This window comes from Eumetopias jubatus, unplaced genomic scaffold, assembly GCF_037043125.1.
Source record: "Eumetopias jubatus isolate StellerSeaLion01/CBP00866 unplaced genomic scaffold, mEumJub1_p1.0 scaffold_1, whole genome shotgun sequence".
In the NCBI taxonomy this organism is placed as follows: Eukaryota; Metazoa; Chordata; class Mammalia; order Carnivora; family Otariidae; genus Eumetopias; species Eumetopias jubatus.
Window position 1 is genome coordinate 1,460,529 of NW_028274807.1, and position 21,019 is coordinate 1,481,547.

General features: G+C 59.8%; 1 protein-coding gene across 3 annotated transcripts in view; it reads right to left on the reverse strand.

Annotated features, from left to right (window-relative positions):
• Window positions 1-18,295, reverse strand: part of COL18A1 (collagen type XVIII alpha 1 chain) — a 49,378-nt gene extending 31,083 nt beyond the window's left edge. For 2 of the 3 annotated variants that reach the window (XM_028126438.2, XM_028126437.2), the window contains exons 1-2: window positions 16,889-18,295; window positions 5,869-6,413 (exon numbers count right to left, since the gene is read on the reverse strand). In XM_028126438.2, the coding sequence (XP_027982239.2) occupies window positions 5,869-6,413; window positions 16,889-18,266 (1,923 nt within the window). In that variant the 5' untranslated portion in view covers window positions 18,267-18,295. The remainder of the gene's footprint in view (window positions 1-5,868; window positions 6,414-16,888) is intronic. The other variant, XM_028126440.2, reaches the window with a different exon arrangement.
• Window positions 18,296-21,019: the final 2,724 nt, after the last annotated feature.

Here is a 21,019-nt window from a genome sequence, read left to right on the forward strand (position 1 = left end):
ACAAACCAGCAACATCCCACCGAGTCCCCAGCTCAGCCCTGCCTGAGGGCTCCACTTGCTTCCCAAGGCTGCCTCCTCCAGGAAGCACTCCTGGATCCCTACCCAGGAGGATTCGCACCTCGGGGGCTGGTTCTGCCTGAGTCCATCTGCTCCCTCCACCCCCCAGCTGTTGACAGTGAGGCCTGTGGGGCCGCGTCCCATCTCTGAGTGTGTCACACATTCACGTGGATATGCATGATATGCACAGGCGTGCACATGTGTGTGCATCTGTCTGTGCTTACGTGTGTGTGATCTGCACATGCGTGCTCGTTCATGCACATACCCCTGTTCCTGGGAGGCCAATGAGGATGGCTGGACCCAGGGACCCAGGCGGGACTTGGGGGGAGTCGCCCCACAATTACCACGAGGTCCTCATTTTCCCAGCACACTTGTGGCTGGGCCAGTGCCCCAACTCGCAGGGGAGGGAGGCGGCTGAGGACACGGGTGGGAAGCAGGTGAATGCAGGCAAGCGATTCCCACTCGGCGGTGCACACACGACACCCTCCTTCGCAGGTACGCACAACGGGGCCAGCTCGGGAAGATCAGAGACAGGAATTGCCGTGGCTCCGTGGTCCACACTGTGGACTGTGGCTCCAGGATGGTCATCGGTTCCAGAAGGTTCTTCGGGGTGGCCAGGTGACGTCCAGGCCTTGTAGCACCCCCAGGGAAGCTGACAGACAGCAGCCAGACCATGGGGTTGGGGGAGTCAGGGGTGGGGGCGGGGTGGCCGTCCATGGGCCTCTCCCTGGGCTGGTGGGTGGCTGCACTGCAGGGGGGTGGTGGTGGCATCCTTCTGGAAGCATGCAGCCAAGAACTCCATCTCTTTAAGGAAGAAAGCCACCAGGCACAGACAGCGTGGTCTCTGGTGGCCAGAGAATAGCCCTCAATGTTTCAACCAAACCAGCAGTGGCCTGCGTCTAACCCTGAGCCCAGCAGGCCCCCGTTCAGATCCAGAACCACCCTCAGTGCTCCTTGCCTCCTCCTGCCACCGCCCCCCCCGGGGACAAAGCTGTCCTGCAGTGTCCCCACAAAGCACAAGGTCAGAGTGGGGCCCAGCCCTGCTCACAGTGGTCACTGGAGAACCCACCGCAGAGCCATCAGCGGGACTTAGGGAGGGCCTGACGGACCCCTTGGGACTTGTGCTGAGAGCTCCTCTTGGGGACCTGGGGCCCTGAGCCCCTGTGAACCACTGCGGATAGAAGAGAGGCAGCATGGGGACTGGCTGCAGGCCGGCACCCACTGGGGCTGGGGCTGCAGGATGAGGGAGAGACAGTCCACACCCTGGTGGGGGAGTCGCTGTGCACAGTGGTTGGTATGCTTGAGAAACAAGTGACCTTCCTTCAAATTCTGGGATGCTCCAACTACCATGGGGGGTGGCCAAGCTGTGTGGAAGAGGTGTGCAAGCGTGTGTGTGAGAGCTTTGTGTGACGGGTTATGTGCAAGCATGTGTTTACGTGTGCACACAGTGAAAAAATAGCCTAGGTGGGGCCATCACACAGCTTGTGCACGTATCTAGCACGTGTGTGCCTGTGAGCAGGTGTGTGCGTGTCGGCACGTGTGTGCACATGTGTGCACGCAGTGTGTGTGCGTGCGCACATGTGTGTGGACAAGTGTGCACCTGTGTGCATGTGAGCGCATGTGTGCATGCAATGAGAGCATGTGTGTGCATGTGAGCAGTGTGTGCCCATGAGCATGTGTGTGCAGACCAGGAGCAGGGGACGCACACACAGGTGCCTTCCACCACCCAGGTTCCTGGGGGCACCATCGCCCACAGGAAACACAGGCCATCCTGGACTTACAAATGCAGGGGTCAGCTCAGGGGTCAGCAGCAGCATTGTGCTCCCCGTTGGAGGACCGGGTGGGCCAGGTGACATGGGTCACCAAGTGTGAGGACGCAGGGCAGATGTTAACTTCTAGAAGGTCGAGCTCTCCACGGGGCAGCAGGGGTGCCCCTGGGGTGGCAGCGATGAGGGGAGGGCGTGGGCGTTCCTAGCAGGTGGGGTCAGGGGGCTAGACGTCCTACCATGACGGTCCCCCCAGCCCCCGTCCCTCGAGGTTCTGAGCTTCCGACAGACCTGGCCCAGCACCAGCGCGGGCCCTGAGGGTCTCCCCAGGATGCCCGCGCAGAGGAGAGCAGGGCGCGCTGGCTCGGGGTGCCACAGCTCCCCAGGGACACATTTAGTGGGGAAGACGTCAGTTGTGCAAAAGTCACAAGACCCACTGCAAATATTGGTCAGGCTCAGAAGCAAATGTTGCGAAATCTGGAGACTTTGCACTTTGTTAACAAAGGCTGTTTAAAATATGCCCCACGCTGCCATGCTGTGGGCCACACGGCATAGCTGTGGAGACGATGAGAACTCTGTGCTGTGCAAGCCAGCCTGAGGTCACTGGTGTCGGGCGCCTCCCTGGGACCCCGCGGGCTGACCTCTGACCCAGGAAGGGCCGTGTCCTGGCTGCGGGCGGGGCTGAGTGAGCCCGTATGGGGGGGCACGGCCCGCAGCGCTCCTGGGCAAGACTCACCCCTGCCCCCACTCAGCTGCTCCGTCCTCGGATGCCCCCACCCTGGGTCGGCCTGGTCCCCGGTCGCCTACCGCAGCTGCAGCTGAGGCTGCCCCCCCAACCCCGTTTCCTCGCGCTCCTTGCTCCCGTGGCTTCTGACCACCTGCTTGCGTCAAGCCTTGACTGTTGGCATGAGAGCATCTGGCTTCCTCTCGGTTCCTTCTTGCGGGGTCACGTCCGGGCAAGTTTTTCCATCAGAGACAACGGCAGCCCTGTCTGCGCCCCGGGAAGGCAGGAAACCGCAGCAGTGCCGTGGCCTCGAGCCTCGGCCCTCCTCCCAGTGCGCGGCATCACTTCAGGTGAGTAAAAGGGGGCGGGAGTGCGTGTGGGATCAGGTGTCGGTGGAGGAGGGTGTGACCGCAGCACCCCCGCTCTCCTTCGGTCCGGGGAGGTGGGTCTGGGGGCCCCGGGCCCCTGACGACATGTGCCCGGCCTGCCCCGTGCTGTCCCCGGCATCCAGCCTGCCCGTGGCTGGCGGGCAACCTCCCAGCTTCGGTGGACCAGGCGCGGATTTACGCCGTAAGGTGGCCCACACGGCCGCGTGCTGAGGAAAGTCACCACCTGCCGCAGGCTCGCCGTCAAACAAAGTGACAGTTCCGCGCGAGATGCCACCGCGGGGGTGCAGCCTCCGGTAGGGCAGGGCCGTGTCCACCCCACGCAGCGCTGGGGGTGTTTGTGGGCCGTCCGTGGGCCGAAGGGGCCACCAGCGGCCAGAGAGCCCGAGGCCACGAGGAAGGGTCCGCACAGAGACGCAAGCCCACGGCGGGCGGGAGAGCAAGGCTCTTTGACGGAGGGAGTCCGTCAAGGGAAATGCGGCCCGAGAGGTTTTGAAATAGTTAAAAATAGTAAGAAGGCCCCGGACCACTGAACAAGAGCACTTCAGCCAGGTGCCACGGTACCTGGACGGAAGGCGTGATTTCCCAGGAGACACTCCTTCTCACATTTGACTCAAGGAGAGTAAACCTGCAAAGACCAGTGTTTCCGGCCAGAGACAAACAACAAAGGCTCTGCGGGCCGGCCGTGGGGCGCAGGGCCGCAAGGGCGGGGCGCCCCATCGGGAGGGGCCCGAGGCGACACTTCCTCCCGGCAGCCTAAGCCCCGTGCGCATTTCTGCCAAATCTTACAAATCCCATCACGGAGGGACTCTTCCCCGGGAACCTCAATTCAGAAAGTCTGCAAAGCCCCGTGCTAAACCGATCTGTCTTCTGTCCTCCAGGCTTCTCCCCTCCGCCGGCTGGAGTCTGATCCAACACCCACACAGAAATTCCTGAAGCCTCCAGTGTGCGGGGGCTCGAGGAGCCAGACCGCTCCTGGCTCAGGTGGACGTGGCCCAAGTGAAGCCAGCTGAAGTCAAGCAGCTGCCCAGGGCAGGCAGGCCGCAGCCCGGCGCCGACACCTCACTCCGTTCCTGTCTTCCCTACCCTCAGAGGCTTGGCCGCCATGTTACCCGCCATGGGCATCTTCCACGTAAACACTTAAATATCTCAATGGTTTAAGCAAAAAAGTGACATGATGAAAAGGCAAATTGGGAGATAAAAATTACAGTGGACAAAACAAAGGACCAGTTTCTTTCATATATAAAGAGCTTATATGAATCAGCAAGAAATGGATGAACCCATCAAAACAAAAAAGCAAAGACCATAAGCAGGCCAGTCACAAAAGAAGAAATTCAGTCAAAAAGCATGTGAAAAAATTAAAGTCTGTCTACACTAACAACCAAGACATGCACGTTAAAACACCCAGACACTGTTTGCTTATTTCGACGGGCGACTGTGTTCAGCGCACATGACACACAACCCTGACGAGGCCCAGGGAGGAGGCGCTGGGCGCCCTTGTCCACGACGGTGGTGACCTCCAGCACACCACGACACGGGCGACCCCGCCCCCACCAGCACACAGGCAGCCTTTCTGCTGAAGTGTTACCGACGCAGGGAGCGGGTGCCCGGGTGGCTCGGGCGGTGACGTGTCTGCCTCCAGCTCAGGTCATGCGCCCGGGGGCGGGGGGGTCCTGGGACAGAGCCCTGGGTGGGCTCCCTGCTCAGGGGGGAGTCTGCTTCTCCCTCTGACCCTCCCCCACTTGTGTTCTTTCTCTCAAATAAATAAATCTTAAAAAAAAAAAAAGAAAGAAAGAAAGAAAGAAAAGATGCAGGGAATGTCTGGGGTGCTTTTCCATCTGCAACTGCGGGGGATGCCACTCAGCAAGCCGCCCGTGGACGCAGTCCCTCCCTCGACAGGCTTCCTTCCAGTTAATCATGTTTGAGGATCAAACCAAAACACAAAGAGGCCCAGTTTGGTATCAAAGTCCTGCTGGTTCCCAGACACCAAGGGTTAAAGTTCCTGCCAGAGGTGAAAGGTCAGCTTTCAGCCCCCAAGTCACCAGGACTTAGAACAACGTCCATCCGGCGGCCTTTGTCTGGGCAATAATTAACTTTCTGTCCCGGGGACACTGCCCCCTCGGGTGCACACAGGGACCCTGTCTGATCAGGGCGCGGGGGCGTTCTAGCTGTGGGCGGCTCCAGGGGCAGGGCTGGGGCTCGTGAATCAGCGTCCGCGGAGGGTGGGAGGCCCAGGGTCCGGGATAAAGACCCCCCCCACCCCCACCCCCAGGCTCTGGGAAGGCCAAGGCCAGGTGCAGGGGGAGGGGGCTTCCCCGAGGACAGGTGGGGACAGCGTGCGCCGGGGTCCCCGGGGCACTTCCGTCCTTGCCGCTCCGAGCCACAGCTGCGCGGTTCAGTGACAATGAGGATAGTCAGCAGGCCTGATGTGGTGGGTGCTGTGAACCCCAGCCCGGCCCAGTGGGTGTGCAGCCTTCACGGGGTGCAGTCCGCCCCAGGACAGCCCATGCTCAGCGCTACGCTCTGCTGTTACTGTCTTGAAATCCCCGTTTTCATTGTGCACGAGTCATGTGGGCCTGGACACGGACCCTGCCCCCCCGGTGGGGCCCCGGGGTCACTGCAGGCATCCCACACAGGGGGGCGGGGGGCTCTTGTCGTGGCAGGGATGGGTGTTCAGGCAGGAAGGTGGTCCCAAGGGGCCTCCTGGACTGGGGACCTCAAAGGGGCAGGAGGTGACATGCGGGAGCCCAGCGGAGCCAGGACCCCCGGGGCTGGGCTCCAGCGGGGCTGACAGCTCTGCCCGGGGGCCGCCGTCCCACGGGGGACGGCGGCACGAGGCAGGACAGGAGGCAGCTAACATCCTTGTCCCCCATGCCCGGACGGACCCCCACCCCCCAGGGCCGGTCCCCCCGGAGCACAGTGGCCTCCAGGTTACCTGGAACTTGTCAGGATCTGCTCCTCCAGCCTGGGCCACGAAGAGGCCAGCGCCGGGCTCCAGCTCCAGGCCCCGCGGGGAGCGCACCAAGGGCACCCTCTGGAACAACTCGCAGTCCACAAACAGCGCCACGGTCGCGCCGTCCACACTGAGGGCGAAGCGCGTCCACTGGCCGGTGAAGGCGGGCAGACGGAAGCTGGCGGCTGTGTGGGTCCGCGTGGCCCCGGGCTCGGTGTACAGCAGCTGGATGTGCTGGTGCCCATCACGCACGCCCGACAGCCTCACGCCCACGGACACCACCGCCTGGGCCGCGTCCGTGATGGCAAACAGCACCCCCGCATCCTCGGTGGCAGGCCGGACGTGGAAGTGCAGTGAGAAGTCACGGAAGAACGGGCTGGGGAAGTGGTACCGGGCCACCTGGCCGCTGTTGGCATCCAGGCCAAAGACGAAGGCCGGCCCGACGTCGGGGTCTTCCACCTGCGTGACCTGCGGGGGTGGGGGCTCTCCAAGCAGCTGCAGGAGCCCCACCTCCGTGCCCAGGCTTTCTGCAAAGAGGAAAAAGACCCCCAGTGAGGGCATGCCTGGGGGGTCCAAGCGGGCAGGGTGCCGGGGGACACTGAGTCACAAGGGGCTCCCCACCTGCCCGGCACCCGCCTTGCTTCTCCAAATACCACTCTGGGTCAGGACGTGCGGCCCACAAGCCGCTGCCCCCCGCCAATGGGCTCACGGGCCCCAGGAGGACGCGACAGGAACCGTCCCTTCTCGGGGAGGGAGGGGGCAAGGATGTGGCTGAGCACGGCACGCCATCAGAACCGGCAACCTGCCGCGGGTGCCAGGGCCTGCACCCCCTCCTCACGCCATGATCCACCTCCCCACCCTCAGACAGCAGGAGCCGGGCTCCAGCCCCAGGGAAGGCACTCTGCCCGGGGTGCTGGCCTTAACAACATCGCTCCGTTACAGAAGAGAGAAGCCGTCCACCCCGCAGCTCCCTGCACTGTATCAACATTACCAACCCGCCTGGAAACGAAGTAAACCGCCAGGGGCAGAAAATCAGAATGGGGGGGTGTTTCTTGGAGGCTCCACCCTTAGGGTTCCAGGCCTGTGCTCACACTCGTAATACAGCAAATCCCACCCAGGGGCCCCAGCTTTGTCAGGGGCTTCCTCGGTGTCCCCTCCCACCATGTTCACGCTGGGCTGCCACAGCCACCCTGACCTGCAGAGGGGCCACGTGGTGGACGAGCCACCAGGGAGACCTGTGGTTCCTTCACCAACAGATGCTCACACTGGGCGGCCCCACCTTCCTCTCAAAGACCCTCAGAGTCCCAGCCCCCATTGGTTCACCCTCTCAGGAGCCCAAGGTCGGCCCTCCTCCCCCATGTCCTCCCACGACGTGGAGGTAGCTTGAGTCTAGACTGGGGACCCAGCCATGGGGCCCAGGGTTCTCCCTCATCTCTTGTCCTTCCAATGGGACCAGAGGCCGCTGTGGGGGGCCTGCTTTCCATGGCGCTGGTCCTGGGACCCAGCAGGGCCTGACTTGACCTGGATCTGCCTGAGCCTCGGAAGTAGCGTGGAGGAGGCATGCTTCCTGGGCATGCACAGGCCACCAGCAGCCTGACGATCTTGGGCCAAGAGGGTCAGGTGCTGGGGACAGAGGGCAGGGCCTACCTCTCAGTCCAGGGAGTGCAGTCACTGCTGGACACAGGGTGGGGCAAACACAATTTCAAGGACAAACCCATACTTTGGCGATTTCCTGTACGCATGCCCACTTTACCAGCTGGAGCTGGGACTTCGGGGCCACAGTCCAGCCAAGGGCCCCAACCGAAAGCCTTTTCTCTCAAGACTCCCACCTACAGTCTGGGTGTGGCCTATCTCCAAGGTGAGAATCACATGGGGGAGACACTCTTCTGGGAAAGGGCTGCTGATGAGTGGGTGACCTGAGGAAGGTGGTAAGCGAGCCCGCGACTGTATGCATGAATGTATGTGAATGTGTGTGGTGGGGGGGGGGCAGGTCAGAGCAGAGGGAAGCAATGCCAAACCCCAACTTCCTAAGGCAAATTCTATCTTGCAAAGAGCTCTTTGAGAACAAAAAGTGAAAACAGTAGAGACAGAAGCCACCCACATGAGGACATGCACTTTGGGTGCCCTCCAGGGCTGGTCTACTCGGGGCAGTGGTGGGCATCTCCACTCTGCCTGGCCCTGACTTCTCACCCTGTCGGCAGCACCACCAGCCAGCCAGGGCTCCTCCATCCCTTGCAGGTAAGACCCCTGCAGATGGGACGTGGGAAGCAGCCAAGTGCAGTGCAGACAGCAGCCTCGTTGGAACAATAGCCTGGCCTCAGTGCTAGGGAGCAGGGGGACCTTCCAGGAGGACCGCAGGCTCTGGGAAGACGGTGGCTACTTGATGCTCAAAGACAGACAATGCTGTCCACCAAGATGGTAGCTGCTATGATGGTCCCTTCATATCAGAAGTTCCTGGAGCCTGAGCATGCACTCAGGGAGATGCTCTAAGATTAGGAAACTGGACTCTCACCAGCCTCCATATCAGTGGCCCTGCTGTCCTGACTCAGGTGTCCCCAAACTGAAACATAGATATGCCCACCACTGCCCTTCCTCCCAGGCAGCTAGAAGTTTTCCAGATTAATTTAGAATGCAAGAGGCCGCAGCCATTGATGTCCTAGGCTGAAAGACAAGAGCATGTTCCAAGGGCAGGCCCAGGGACCCCAGCGATGCACTGGCACCTCCTTCCTCTCCATGAAATTCCTCATGGTTCCCATTGGGAGTAAGCCTCCAAATGCCATGGCCCTAACATCATTGGTCCATTCTCCAGTTATAGGCTCTGTGAGTGGAGGATGGGGTCACCTCCCCACAGACCTGCTGACACCTGCTGCACTAAAGGCACTGGCCCAGCTGTCATGGGCAGGAACCAAGATCTCTCCAAAAAGCAAATGCCCATGCCATGCTCTGAGAGTTTAGAAAAACACCTTCATGGGAATACAGTGGGTGACATCTTTGGCCGGTGGGGGCCCCTCTTGTTGGGCCACACTCACCTTGGATTAAGGAATCAGGGGACTTGCCTAGTTGAGGACAGTTTCCGTCTCAGCAAACAGGCCAGCCATGACCAAGTGGAATTTATCCTAGATATGTAAGGCTGGTTCAACATTCAAAAATCAATTAATGGAATCCATCTCGTCAACACACTAACTAAGAAGAATCACAAAATCATATCAATAGATGAAGAAACAGCATTTGACAAAATCCAACACTCATTCATGGTAAAAACTCTCAGCAAACTAAGAATAAAACAGAATTTTCTCCATTTGATGAAGAATATCTACAAAACACCCCTACAGCTCATATCACATTTAATGGTGAGAAACTTGAAGCCTTCACACTGAGATCAGGTACAAGGTAAGGATGTCTCTCTCACCACTCCTTTCCAACATCGTGCTAAAGATTCTTGCTAATGCAATAAGGCAAGAACAGGAAATAAATGTGCACAGATTGGGAAGAAAAATATAAAACTATCTGTTTATAGATGACATGATCATCTCTGCAGCAAATTCAAAAGAATTGGCAAAAACAAAACAAAACAAAAAACAACCCTCCTGGAACTAATAAGTGAGTATAGCAAGGTTGTAGGATACAAGGTTAATATACAAAATTCAATCACTTTCCTATATACCAGTAATGAACAAGCAGAATTTGAAATTAAAAGCACAATAGCATTTACATTAGCATTCTCACAGACAAATTATTTAGGTATAAATATAACAAATACATGTATAATATCTATCTATATGAGAAAAACTACAAAACTGCTGAAATAAATCAAAGAGCTAAATAAATGCAGGGATGGTCCATGTTCATGGATAGAAAGACTCAATACTGTCAAAATGTCAGTTCTTTCCACCTTGGTCTGTAGATTCAGTGCAATCCCAGTCAAAATCCCACCAAGTTATTTTGTGGATATTGATAAACTGATTCTAAAGTTTATGTGAGAGGCAAAAGACCCAGAACAGCCAACACAAAGTTGGAAAAGAACAAAGTTGAACAAACATTGTGTACAGGTTGGAAAAGAACAAAGGACCGACACTATCCAACTTCAGGAGTCACTATAAAGCAACAGTGATCAAGACAGTGTGGTATTGGAGAAGGAACAGACAAATGGATCAATATAACAGAACAGAGAGCCCAGAAATAGAGCCACACAAACATAGTTAATGGATCCTTGTCAAAGGAGCAAGGCAATCAATGGAACAAAGATCATCTCTTCAACAAGTAGGGCTGGAACAACGGAACGTCCACACACAAAAAGTGAATCTAACGCAGACCTTACACTCTTCACAATTAACTCACAATGGATCACAGACTAAACGTTGAATGCAAAACTATAAAACTTCTAGAAGACACCACAGGAGAAATCCTAGGGGAGCCTGGATAGGAGCATGACTTTTTAGATACAGCACCAAAGGTACAATCCAAGAAAAAAGAACTGATAAGCTGGACTTTGTTAAAATGTAAAACCTCTGTTCTGTGAAAGACCATGTCTGGAGAGTGAGAGGACAAGCCACAGACTGGGAGGAAACATTTGCAAAAGACACATCTGATAAAGGACAGTTATCAATGATTATATAAAGAACCCTCAAAACTCAACACTAAAACACAAACAATCTTTTAAAAATGGACAAAAGACCTGAACAGAGAGACACACAGATGGCCAATAAGTAAAGCTGCTCCACGTCGTAGGTTCTCGGGGAGAAGAACTCGGCTGCGCACCTACGAGAATGGCCACCATCCAGAACACGGACACCGGCGAGCGCTGGGGAGGACGTGGAGCGACCGGCGCGCTCGTTCACGGCTGCTGGGGAAGCAGATGGGGCAGCCACCCTGCAGGGCAGTCTGGTGGTCTCTCACAAAACGAACCGTGCTCCTCCCATACGACCCAGCAATCACGCTCCCTGATGTTTCCCCAGAGGAGGTGAGAACACACGTCCACACAAAACCCTGCACACGATGTTCGAGACAGCTTTATGCGTCACTGCCAACCCTTGGGACCCTTCATGCATAGCTGCTCTTCAGCGGGTGGGTGGATACGGGAACCGTCCATCCAGCCAATGGGGGAGTATTCAGCGCTAAGAGGAAACGAGCCATCACGCCATGAGAAGACACGGAGGGACCGTGAGCGCGGATCACTGAGTGACAGAAGCCGGTCTGAGAAGGCTGCGTCCTGCGCGATTCCAGCGACAGGGCTCTCTGGCGAAGGCACAACTGTGGAGGCGGTGACGGGTCCGTGGTTGCAGGGGCGGGGGGAGGAGGGATGAATGGGCGCAGCACAGAAGACTTCAAGGGCAGCTACTCTGTAAGATACCGTAGTGGTGGGTGCCAGTCATTACACGTCTCCAAACCCACGGAGCGCACACCACTAAGAGTGAACCTCACGTACACGAAGGGCTCTGGGGGAGGACGAGGTGTCAGTGTCGGCTCATTCTTGGTAACAAATGCACAGCTCGGGTGCAGGATGTGGACAGCGGGAGAGGCTGTGCATGCATAGGGGGAGGGGGCAAGTGGGACAAGGGAGTGACACTTTTTGACAATTCCCTGAGATGTAATGAGCCAGGTATTAGCCACATACGCCCAATAATGGTGCCCCCCAGTACACACATCGAAAAGTGGAGAAGGTCCTCATTCGTGTTGCAGACCACAAGACACTGGCTCATCCCACTTTCTTGCTCGAATAGAACATAACACCCTCAGTGAGACAGACGTGCAGAGACTTCTTGAACCTAATAAAGTGTCTGAAGAAAGCTCTGCACCTGTTGCTTTATTAGAGTCACAACCGCAAAGTAATAATGCCTGGGGTGAGTGGAGAACGTAATGTTGATATCAGAGAAGAAAACATACTGAGAACGTTCTAAGAAACATCTAGGGGCGCCTGGGTGGCTCAGTTGGTTGAGTGTCTGACTCTTGGTTCCGGCTCAGGTCATGATCTCAGGGTCCTGGGATTGAGCCCCACATCCAGCTCTGTGCTCAGCATGGGGTCTGCTTGAGGGTTCTCTCCCTCTCCCCCCTGCCGCTCCACTTGCATGCATGCTCTTTCTCTCTCTCTAAAATAAATCAATCTTCATCCCTCGGGGAAGGTTTAACTATCTACACCTGATGCGTTAATAGCACCATACTTCTCTGCATGTTCAACTCGACCCATCAAAGCCTGAGTGAAATATTTCTGATGATTTGGAGAGAAAATGCCCACAGACCATCGATCTTTGCAGAAGGTTGTGAACCCCCCGAGCTCAGGGCCGTGTCCAAACACAGCTGTCAGCCAGAGCCCAAATCAGGACCTGCAGGGACTGGACAAAGAGGTCGAGAGAATGAGCAGAGCCACTACAGCGTCATGTGTCACCAGAAGCTGGAAGCGCCTGAAGGTCTGCCTTGGAGGAGGGAGGACCATCCAGAACCACCAAGAACGAGTGTCTCCCGTGGTGACACGGGACATTTCTGAGACCCGTCCCCACAGAAAAGAGGGACTTTGGGATACATAGAAAGCGAGTCCACGCATGCACAGTAAGATCAAGAATGTGCATACATGAGGCTGCACACACGCACGTGCACGCACCCACCATGGTAAGCAGGAGAGTGGCCCAACATGGCCATTCTGCAAGGTCTGCAACCCACAAATGGTACTTTGCAGGTGCAATTAATGTAATAGCCCCAGAGGGGGAGGCTAACCAAATCTAATGACATACATCCTTAGAAGCATGTGTGTCTCCCAGGGAGCGGCACCCTGGTGGCCCCCAGAAGCTGGAAGAGGCAGGGGACGCTCTTCCCTGCAGCCCCCAGAAGGAACACAGCCTTGCAGGCAGACACCTTAATTTTAGCCCAGTGAGACTGATTTCGGACTTCTGACCTCTAGAACTACAACCTTACCCCTCTGCATTGTTTTAAGCCACTAAGTTTGTGGTCATTTATTACAGCAGCCACAGGAAACTCACATACACATATTTATGCAAAGCCACAGAAGGAACGGGGAAGATGCCCCATCCTGGCAGTGAGGGGGGCTTGGAAGTTGCATTCAGCCCTCTCTTGTGTGGCTCTGATCCCTATGCCTGTGTGTTCATGAGCTAGTTCTGGGATAAAAATGTAACCCAGGAGAGAAGCAGTGGAGGACAGGATGATGGGGCAGAGTGGTCCTAAGGGATGAGAGTGGCAGGCAAAGGCAGTCCCCCCAGGGCCGGAATTTGTGGGTTTGGGGGAAGGAAGTCTCACTCTAAGCACTGGCTACCCTTCACACTCCCTCCTCCACAGAACTGAGGCGACATGTCTGCAGAACCTAGTCCTTCAAAGTGGGGCTGCCCACAGATAGCTGGCAAAGGAGCAGTGTAGGGAGGCAGGGGTCCCTGAGCAGTTTTACATACTTCAAAGGCATGTCGGGGCCCCTGGAACACGGTCATGTTGCTTGGAGTAGACGAGGTAGCACACACAGCACTTCCCAGTCACGAGGTCAGCCTCTCTGGGTGAGTGGCCCCAGGAGAAGGAGTGGCTGCTGAGCCTCCCAGGTACTCCAAGAATCAGGAGATCAGAAAAAAGAACTTAGAGGGAAACCAGCATGGCAGTGGGGGAGAGGCTGGGCCAGACACCAGGAACGGAAATGATCACAAACCAGATCCTACACTAGAATCACTGACACACAGAACTCAACAGTGCAAAGCTGAGCATCTGCCCCTGCCACCTGGTCTGTGGGTTCTCTCCAGGCCCATTTCGAGACAAAAACATACTGCATATTACATGTGACAACCACATTCTAACATGGTAAACCTGATCCAATATCCAGATGGGTGGATGGATGGGTGGATGGGTGAATGAGCAGATGGATGGGTGGATGGATGGAGGGAAGGATGAGTGGATGGATGGATGGGTGGGTGGGTAGATGGATGGATGGACTAATGGATGGATCTGTGGATGGGTGAATGGATGGATCTGTGGATGGGTGAATGGATTAATGGATGGGTGGGTGGGTGAGTGGGTGAGCGGATGGATTGATGAAGGTGGGTGGATGGCTAGCTTCTTGCATGATATGTAATAGTAACAATAGTTTAAGATTTGATTTCTCAACTGAAAAGGAAAGCAGTCAAAAATGATTTCCCTACGGCAGGATGGACAGCTCCTTCACCAAGGGAAGGACACTGTCAGGGAGATGGCCCCCATGTGGAGAGTCCAAACTGCCACTGCATGGGCATAATCACAGCCACCATCTTGCTCCCCCTCAGGGAGGCCAAAGGTGAGCTCTTGTCTGCACAAGATGACCCATGTCAGCCTTCCTCAGAGGAGGAAGGGATAACCGCTAGAGACAATGGTGAGCTGGATGCCGACAGGGCGGGTGGTCAAAGAAACCCAGTCCTAAGCGTGTGTGTCTCCGTACCTGCAGACAATCTCATCCACTCCTCTGGGCACCTGACATCCCAGCAAGAAAGCCGAAGCCACTGCTGGTACCTCGTGAGAGCTCAGCCAGGGCAGGTTGCCAGGAGGTGGGAGGCAAGCCTGAGTATCTTTCCAGGAAGGTGGTCTCATCTTCTGACATCCGAGTTAGGTGGAAACCTCAAGTCACTGAAGCACTTAAACAACGCCTACTGTCTCTGAATTCACATTTCATTAAAGGCGGTAGATGGAAGCCCAGCAGTTGGGAAGCCTGAGCACTCGGCAGGTCCGTGACAGACGGGCTGGGCATCCTCCCCAGAAGACAGCGCCAGGCTCAGGTTGTCACAGTGATGAGACCTCACTGGCCAGCTGGGGCTCCCGGGGCCTGGGGCTCTGCTTGTCTGGCGTCCGTGGGGCACTTAAGTCCAGTCCCAGAGCCAGACGCCCACACCCACCTCCTGGCTTCCTGTTGCTATAGCCACGCGGCACACACACGCCTTTATCCCCACAGACCTGTTTCTCCCGTGCAGACAGGAGCAACAGAGGCTCCCAGACTCAGAACACGACCTGCCTTCCCTGTCATTTCCAGGGACGTCAGGAAAGGTACACAGAGAGCAAAGCCCAGCCTGCCCGCCACTGTCCGGCAGCCACACCCCCACTCGGTGCCCCCTTCCCCAGGGGGACAGTCCCCCTGCTGCTGACCCTCCCTTACTTGCTTTTCTCTGGGGCCTAAGGGACAAGCCCCCATATAGGCAGACTCGGCACCAGGTCCCCAACAGCGTGCTAACCCCTCGCCGGCTCCAGCCGCAGCAAAGGGGCCCCTCCAGCAGCCCTCTCCTCTCGACCACCTCCCTGGGCCCCAACCAGTGGCTGCACTGTCCCCCTTCCCCACCCGCTCTCCCTGCGGGGACAAGAGGGAAGCAGGTAAGGAAGGGCACATCCAGCAGGCTGGACAAAGCTGCAGCCTTACCAGGTGACCCGTCCACACCCCACTGCCCCAGTGTGAGGGGAGCAGGGGCCATCTCTGCCCTGGAGCCCAGGGCCCCCATGCAGAACACACTCAACAGAAGGGACATGAAATGGTGCTTCAGCGGGAAACCTCTGTGGGCAGCTCTGGTTGGGGCCTGGGAAGGAAGCAGCACCCACCCTTTGGGCCTCCTTCCCCTACAGAGAACCTTACCCCCTCCACTCTCCCCCCACCCCACAGCCTCCCAATATCCAGGTAGCCCAAGGCCCTCACTCAGCCCGGATCCTCACACTCATCACTGGGGAAACAGTCACCAACATGGAGGAGGGGCCAGGGGGTCCCTCACTCCCTTCCCTCCTGATCAGGGCCTTCCGCTGCCCTGCTTGCCCCCATCAGGTGGGGACGGAAAGGCCCAGGGGCCTAGCAGTGGGGGATCCCCTGCTGAGAGGCCAGAGGAGGGACGATGCTCGCAGCCCCAGCCCTGGTTCCCAGGGACCCCCACCCAGCCAGGCCACACCCAGGAGGGATCCTCAGTGTGATAAATGCCTGACCCCCACCTTTAGCCTGAGGGGGCGTGGACCGTTAGCCCTGCGAGAAGAGTCCCCCAGGGCTCTGCTGGGAACACGGCCTCCCTGACAGCCTGGGGGCCCTGCCAACGTGTGCAGATGTCCAGTAAGAAGTCCCTTTCAGGCCACTCGGCTGAGCAAGGCAGCTGTGGTTAGAGATGGTCCACACCCCACACCACCCTGCCTGGGCCACATGAGAACCGCCCTGCACCAGCTCCCAGCCCGCACCCAGTGTGGTCGAGCCCCCAACCCGAGGAGACCGGCTGGACCCAGCGGCAGGACCCTCGTGGGTACAGGCCCGGGATGGGCGAGACATGTGCGCAGGCCTGGCCCTCCCCGCCCCCCGTGCAGGAGGAAGCTGTGCTCGGGCAGCCCCTGGGCTCTGCCGGCGGGAGCTGCACCCGCCCCACACACTCAGTGGACACAGCACAGACTCCCCGAGGCCACGCGAGCCCAGCATCAGGTACGCATGTGGGAGCAAAGAGCTCACCGAGGCTGCCCCTGCCCTGTGGATGACATCGAGCCCAGCCCGCCCACAGCCCTGGGTGCCTCCCCACTGGGCCCCAGCCCACAGGCAGCCACAGGCCCTTTGCTCTGCTCTGCTCTGCATGCACCGGGACCCCCAGAGCCGCCCTGTGTAGGCTGTTCCGCTGCCATGACGTCCTGGCCACCGCTGCTCGCATGCAGGGCTCAGCCTCCCCACTCCGCATCTGCGGCAGCCGTAGCCCCTTCCCCCCACCCTCCTCCCATTCCCCCTCCGTGGAGCTGGGCACCAGGGCCGGGAACTCACCCACGCACATCCCCCAGGGGCCCCGTGGGGTGACACCCCCGTCTTGGGGTCCAACCCCACCGGCCCAGCTCCAAAGCCCAACAACCCCAGGGACCAACACAGGTCAAGGCTGCTCTCGGTGGGGGGCGGGACACACAGACCCGCCGGAATGGGGCCGAGGCCTCGAGTGCGAACGGGAGCAGGCCCAGTGCTCAGAGGCCCACCCGGGGACGCAGGGGCAGCTGACGGGCCGGCTCACCTGGCAGGACAGAGAGGGACAGGGCGGGGAGGGGGGCCAGCCGTTACCTGCACCCGGCCCAATGAACACGCAGAGGCCGTCCTCCTGGGCCGGGAGCGAGGCACAGGAGACCGGCAGCCCGCCCCCGTCCAGGTGGCCCCAGCACGCGTCCTCCAGGGCCTCACAGAACTGGCGGCAGGGCGGGGGCGCGGGCGGAGGGCCAGCGCCACAGGGCGGGGCCAGCAGCAGGCAGAAGAACCAGGCGAGGAAGCGGTGACAGTGCGTCTGGAGGAGGTGCCCCCATGCCCGGGCGGCGGCCCGCACCTCCTCGCTGCTCCCGTGCCGCAGGTGGTTGGGCAGCCAGGCGCGCCCAATGCCCAGGTGGCTGCAGACGGGCAGGGAGGGAGGCAGGGGCAGGCAGCGGCCGCCGGCGGCAGGGACAGGCTGCCCGGCGGGGGTCAGCGGGTCCGCCCCGAGCAGTGCAGAGCGATTAGCAAGACCAGGCCCCACAGAGTTAGCCACGTGAGGAGCCCGAGCGCCCCCGTCCCCAGGGCCAGCTGAGAGCGGGATCTGAGACACCAGCGTGGGGGGGTCGGAGGAGCGAGCCGAGGGGCCGGTGAGAGCGCCCAGGGGTCCCGTCACCAGGGGGAGCAGAGGAGGCGTGCGTCTGCGGATGCCAGGGGGTCGGTGCTGCTGGCCGGGACGGGCTGCCATGCGCAGAAGTCCTCCGCTGTCCCGATCCTGGGGCCGCCCCGGGGACTGCCGGCTCCCCCAGGGAGGGGCCCCGCCTGGCGCAGAGGACGGAGAAGCTCTACCTGCAGCAGGTGGTGGTGGCGAGCGCCCGCCCAGGAAGGGAGGCAGCTGGGTGGGCACTGGCAGGGTGCCGGCCTCGGTCCTCTGGGTGTCCGGAGAGCTCGGGGCCCCGCTGCCCAACCAGAGGGCGGTCCCGTTCTCCTGGGGGGCGCTGGAGGGCCCGGGGAGGGTGAGGGGGGGCGTGGGGGTCACAGGGGCTGGTGCCTCTGCCCCGGGGGGGCTTGTGGTGGGAGTGGCGTCATCCCACAGCTGGACAAAGCTCCGGATGCCCTGAGCCACATTCAGGATCTTGGCTCCCACGCCGGCGATGTTCTCCTCCTTCGTGTCGGGGCCCGCGGGGGAGGTGCCGCCCGGGCCAGGCTCCGGCCTCTCCACGGGGAGCTCCGAGCTGGCAGGGGCTCTCCCCTGCTCCGTGGGGGCATGCTGGGGGGCCGCGCGTGTGCCGGTGTCCTCTCTGGGCTGCCCATGTGGGCTCCCCGGGGGCTCAGAGACCAGTTCGGCTGTGGGCCCGTCGGTCCTAGTGGACCACAGCCAGTTCAGGCTCAGCAGGTCAGCGCGGGCGGCCGTGAGGCAATATGTGACCAAGAGAAGCAGCAGCGGGGGGCCCAGGCGGCTGCCGGGGAGCCGAGCCATCAGTGCTGTGCCCTCGCGGGGTCTGGGCGGCCGTGTCTGTGTCCCGGGGCCGGGCCAGCCTGGCTCCGCCCTCCCCGCCCACGGGCCCGCAGCCAGCTCCCCTCTCCTCTGCCGGAGGCTCTTTCCTCCACCTTTCTCCTCTCCCAGAGGGAAAAAACACAAACCTCTAGATCAAGGTGACAGGCACCCCGGGGGCTTCTCAGGCTCTTGGCAGCAACCCCAGACTGCAAGAGGGACAAGTTCCCCACTCCGCGCTGACCCCTCCCTCCGCCGATCCCGCGCGGAGCTCCTCCGGGAGCTGGGTCCGCGAGAGAGCCCCCGGCCCGGCCCTCGGGCGGGCGTCTGCTCGGGGCAGGGCCAGGAACCATAGGCCACCGAGGGCTGCCCTGGCCCACTTGCTCTTGGAGACCCTACAACAGCCCCGAAGAGCCTGGCCCAGGGCCACCAGTCTGTGGCAACCCCGGAACTTATTCCAATTCTTGTGGAGGAAGTTAGCCTCTGAGACATTTGCCAGCCGAAGACCCTGAGGGGGGTGGTCCACGCAACCCCGGGGCCCGGCACCCTCGGGATGCCCCTCTCTCCATCTGGCCAGAGCCCGCGTGCCGGGTGCGAGCGGACACTCTGCACTGCCCTGAGGGTGTCCAGCTCAACCCCAGAGCTGCTCAAGGGACTGAAGGCCACAGCGGCCTGGGTGCGTGAGGGCAGAGCAGGATTATGGGGCCAATCGATGCTGGAGGTGCCGGTGGCAGCAGGGTCCAGGCAGATGTGGGTCTCCCCGGACATCCCCCCGCCCCAGTCCGGACCGCGTGTAGAGCAGGCGCTCTGCCGCTTCTGGGTGCACGGGGGCGGGGCGGGGGCCTCTTCCAGGGACGGTCCCCAGGAAGCAGGAGAGGGGTCCCCATCCACACAAGCACGGGGCCAGGGCTCTGCCTTTACCCCCGAACCTCAAAGGACACAGCTGCCAGCTCGCTTACGCATGAACAACGGAGGCACAGAGACCTGGCTCCCAGCGGAGCCCAGAGATGGCAGAGCCGGGAGGCATCCGGCTCACTCACACAGACACCCCGGCTCGCCCAAGCTCACACCTGCTCACACCGTCATGCACACTGGCCTCACCACCACATTCTACACCAGCTCCCACGTCCCCCCAACACCCCGTCTTCCCCAGGGCCTGGCAGGGTCTCAGCCCACCCTCCCCCGGGGCTGGGTTCAGCAGCGTGGCCGCTGTGACATGTCCCCAGCTGTCCCCAGCCCAGAGCACCGAGGATGCAATCAGTCAGCTACCGTCCAAAGGGCAGGGCCCGGCTGCTGGGGTCAGAACTCGGAACACTGTGTTCCCTCTGCAAAGGGGGGCATTCCATATGCAAACATCTGTACTAGGCCTCGTTGCCAGTGTTGATCCCCACCAGGCTCAGAATTCTTAGAAATCGTCTCTTTGCTTGAAAATTCACTAATGTGATTTTATGCCTAAAAGTGTCTCCAGAAAATCTCAGGACAGAAATTCCAAAGGCCCTGTCCCTTCTCCCGCGCGCCCGGGCGCGTCTGTCAGAGGGTGGCTCCCTTGTCCGTCCAGGTGGCCCTGGGCCCTCAGCTACTCCCTGGGGCCACTCGCCGGTGGGGCCGGCCCCACACCCACTGGCTCAGCTCCCCTCTCAGGCTAAACCAGGGACCGAGGCCGCGCAAGGAGGGACAGCAGTGCCCCCACGCTCGTGCCCACACCGCAACCCAGCAGGGAGCCCCTCCACCCTCCACAACCCCCCCCCACGCCCTCCTACTCCAGAGCTCGCCCTTCCTGCCGCCCTCCAGAGGCCACCATCCCCTCAAAGCACTGCTAGAGCACCATGCCGTCAACCTGCTCAGAACACGCCAGTGCGGCTCCGTCCCCAGGACTCTGCTCCCCCCCCGGGGAGCAAGCCACCATGGTGCTGCCATGCGAGCCTCTTCCACACACATCACACGCACTCACACTCATGCGTGCACATGGGTGCATGTTCCCACGCGCGCACACACGCGCGCACTCACATGTTCACACACTTCACACGCTCACTCACACGCGCACCTACATCCCTGCACACGCGCATGCGTGCTCATATGCAGACAACAGCTCCCAGAAAGCACCACGGTGTAGATCAGCTTCCCCTTGTCCGCTCCTCCAGCTGTGGCCACAACAGGCCCCTTCCCCAGCCCAGCTCCTGGGGACACGCGCTGCCGGGTCTGGACCCTGCCGCTCCGATGAGCTCCGTGTAAAGGCTCTTGTCTGGCTCGTACCACTGGGGTCAGTGCTTGTTGCTGAGTTTCGATAATCACCCCACGTTGCCCGTGGGGACAGAGAAGTAGGGGACTCCCATTAGTCAGGTGCTACATTTCTGAAAGCACTTGGTTCCCGGAGGCCCCAAGCCCAGAAGACGCTCCTTATGGTCCATGCAAACCGCCCCAGCTGATGGACGCTGGGCCCCAGCCGCGGAATCCAGCCCCTGCGGCCACAGCCCACCCCCGAATGCCCCATCAGGCCAGGAAGTCCAATGCCCACTTGGGCAGCTCCAGCCCGAGCCTTGGGGAACAGGGTTTGGCCCCCCAACTTGGTGATGCTAAGTCAGGACTCTGGGCATCTATGAGCACCGAGGTTCCCTCCCAGCAGTCCCAGAACACCTCTCTGCAGCCCCCAGCCCCAGCACTGACTCCCAATGAGGCACCGACCCTGAGGCCGGCGGCCAACACACGGGTCTCCTGCTGGCGCCATGACCCAAGTTGCT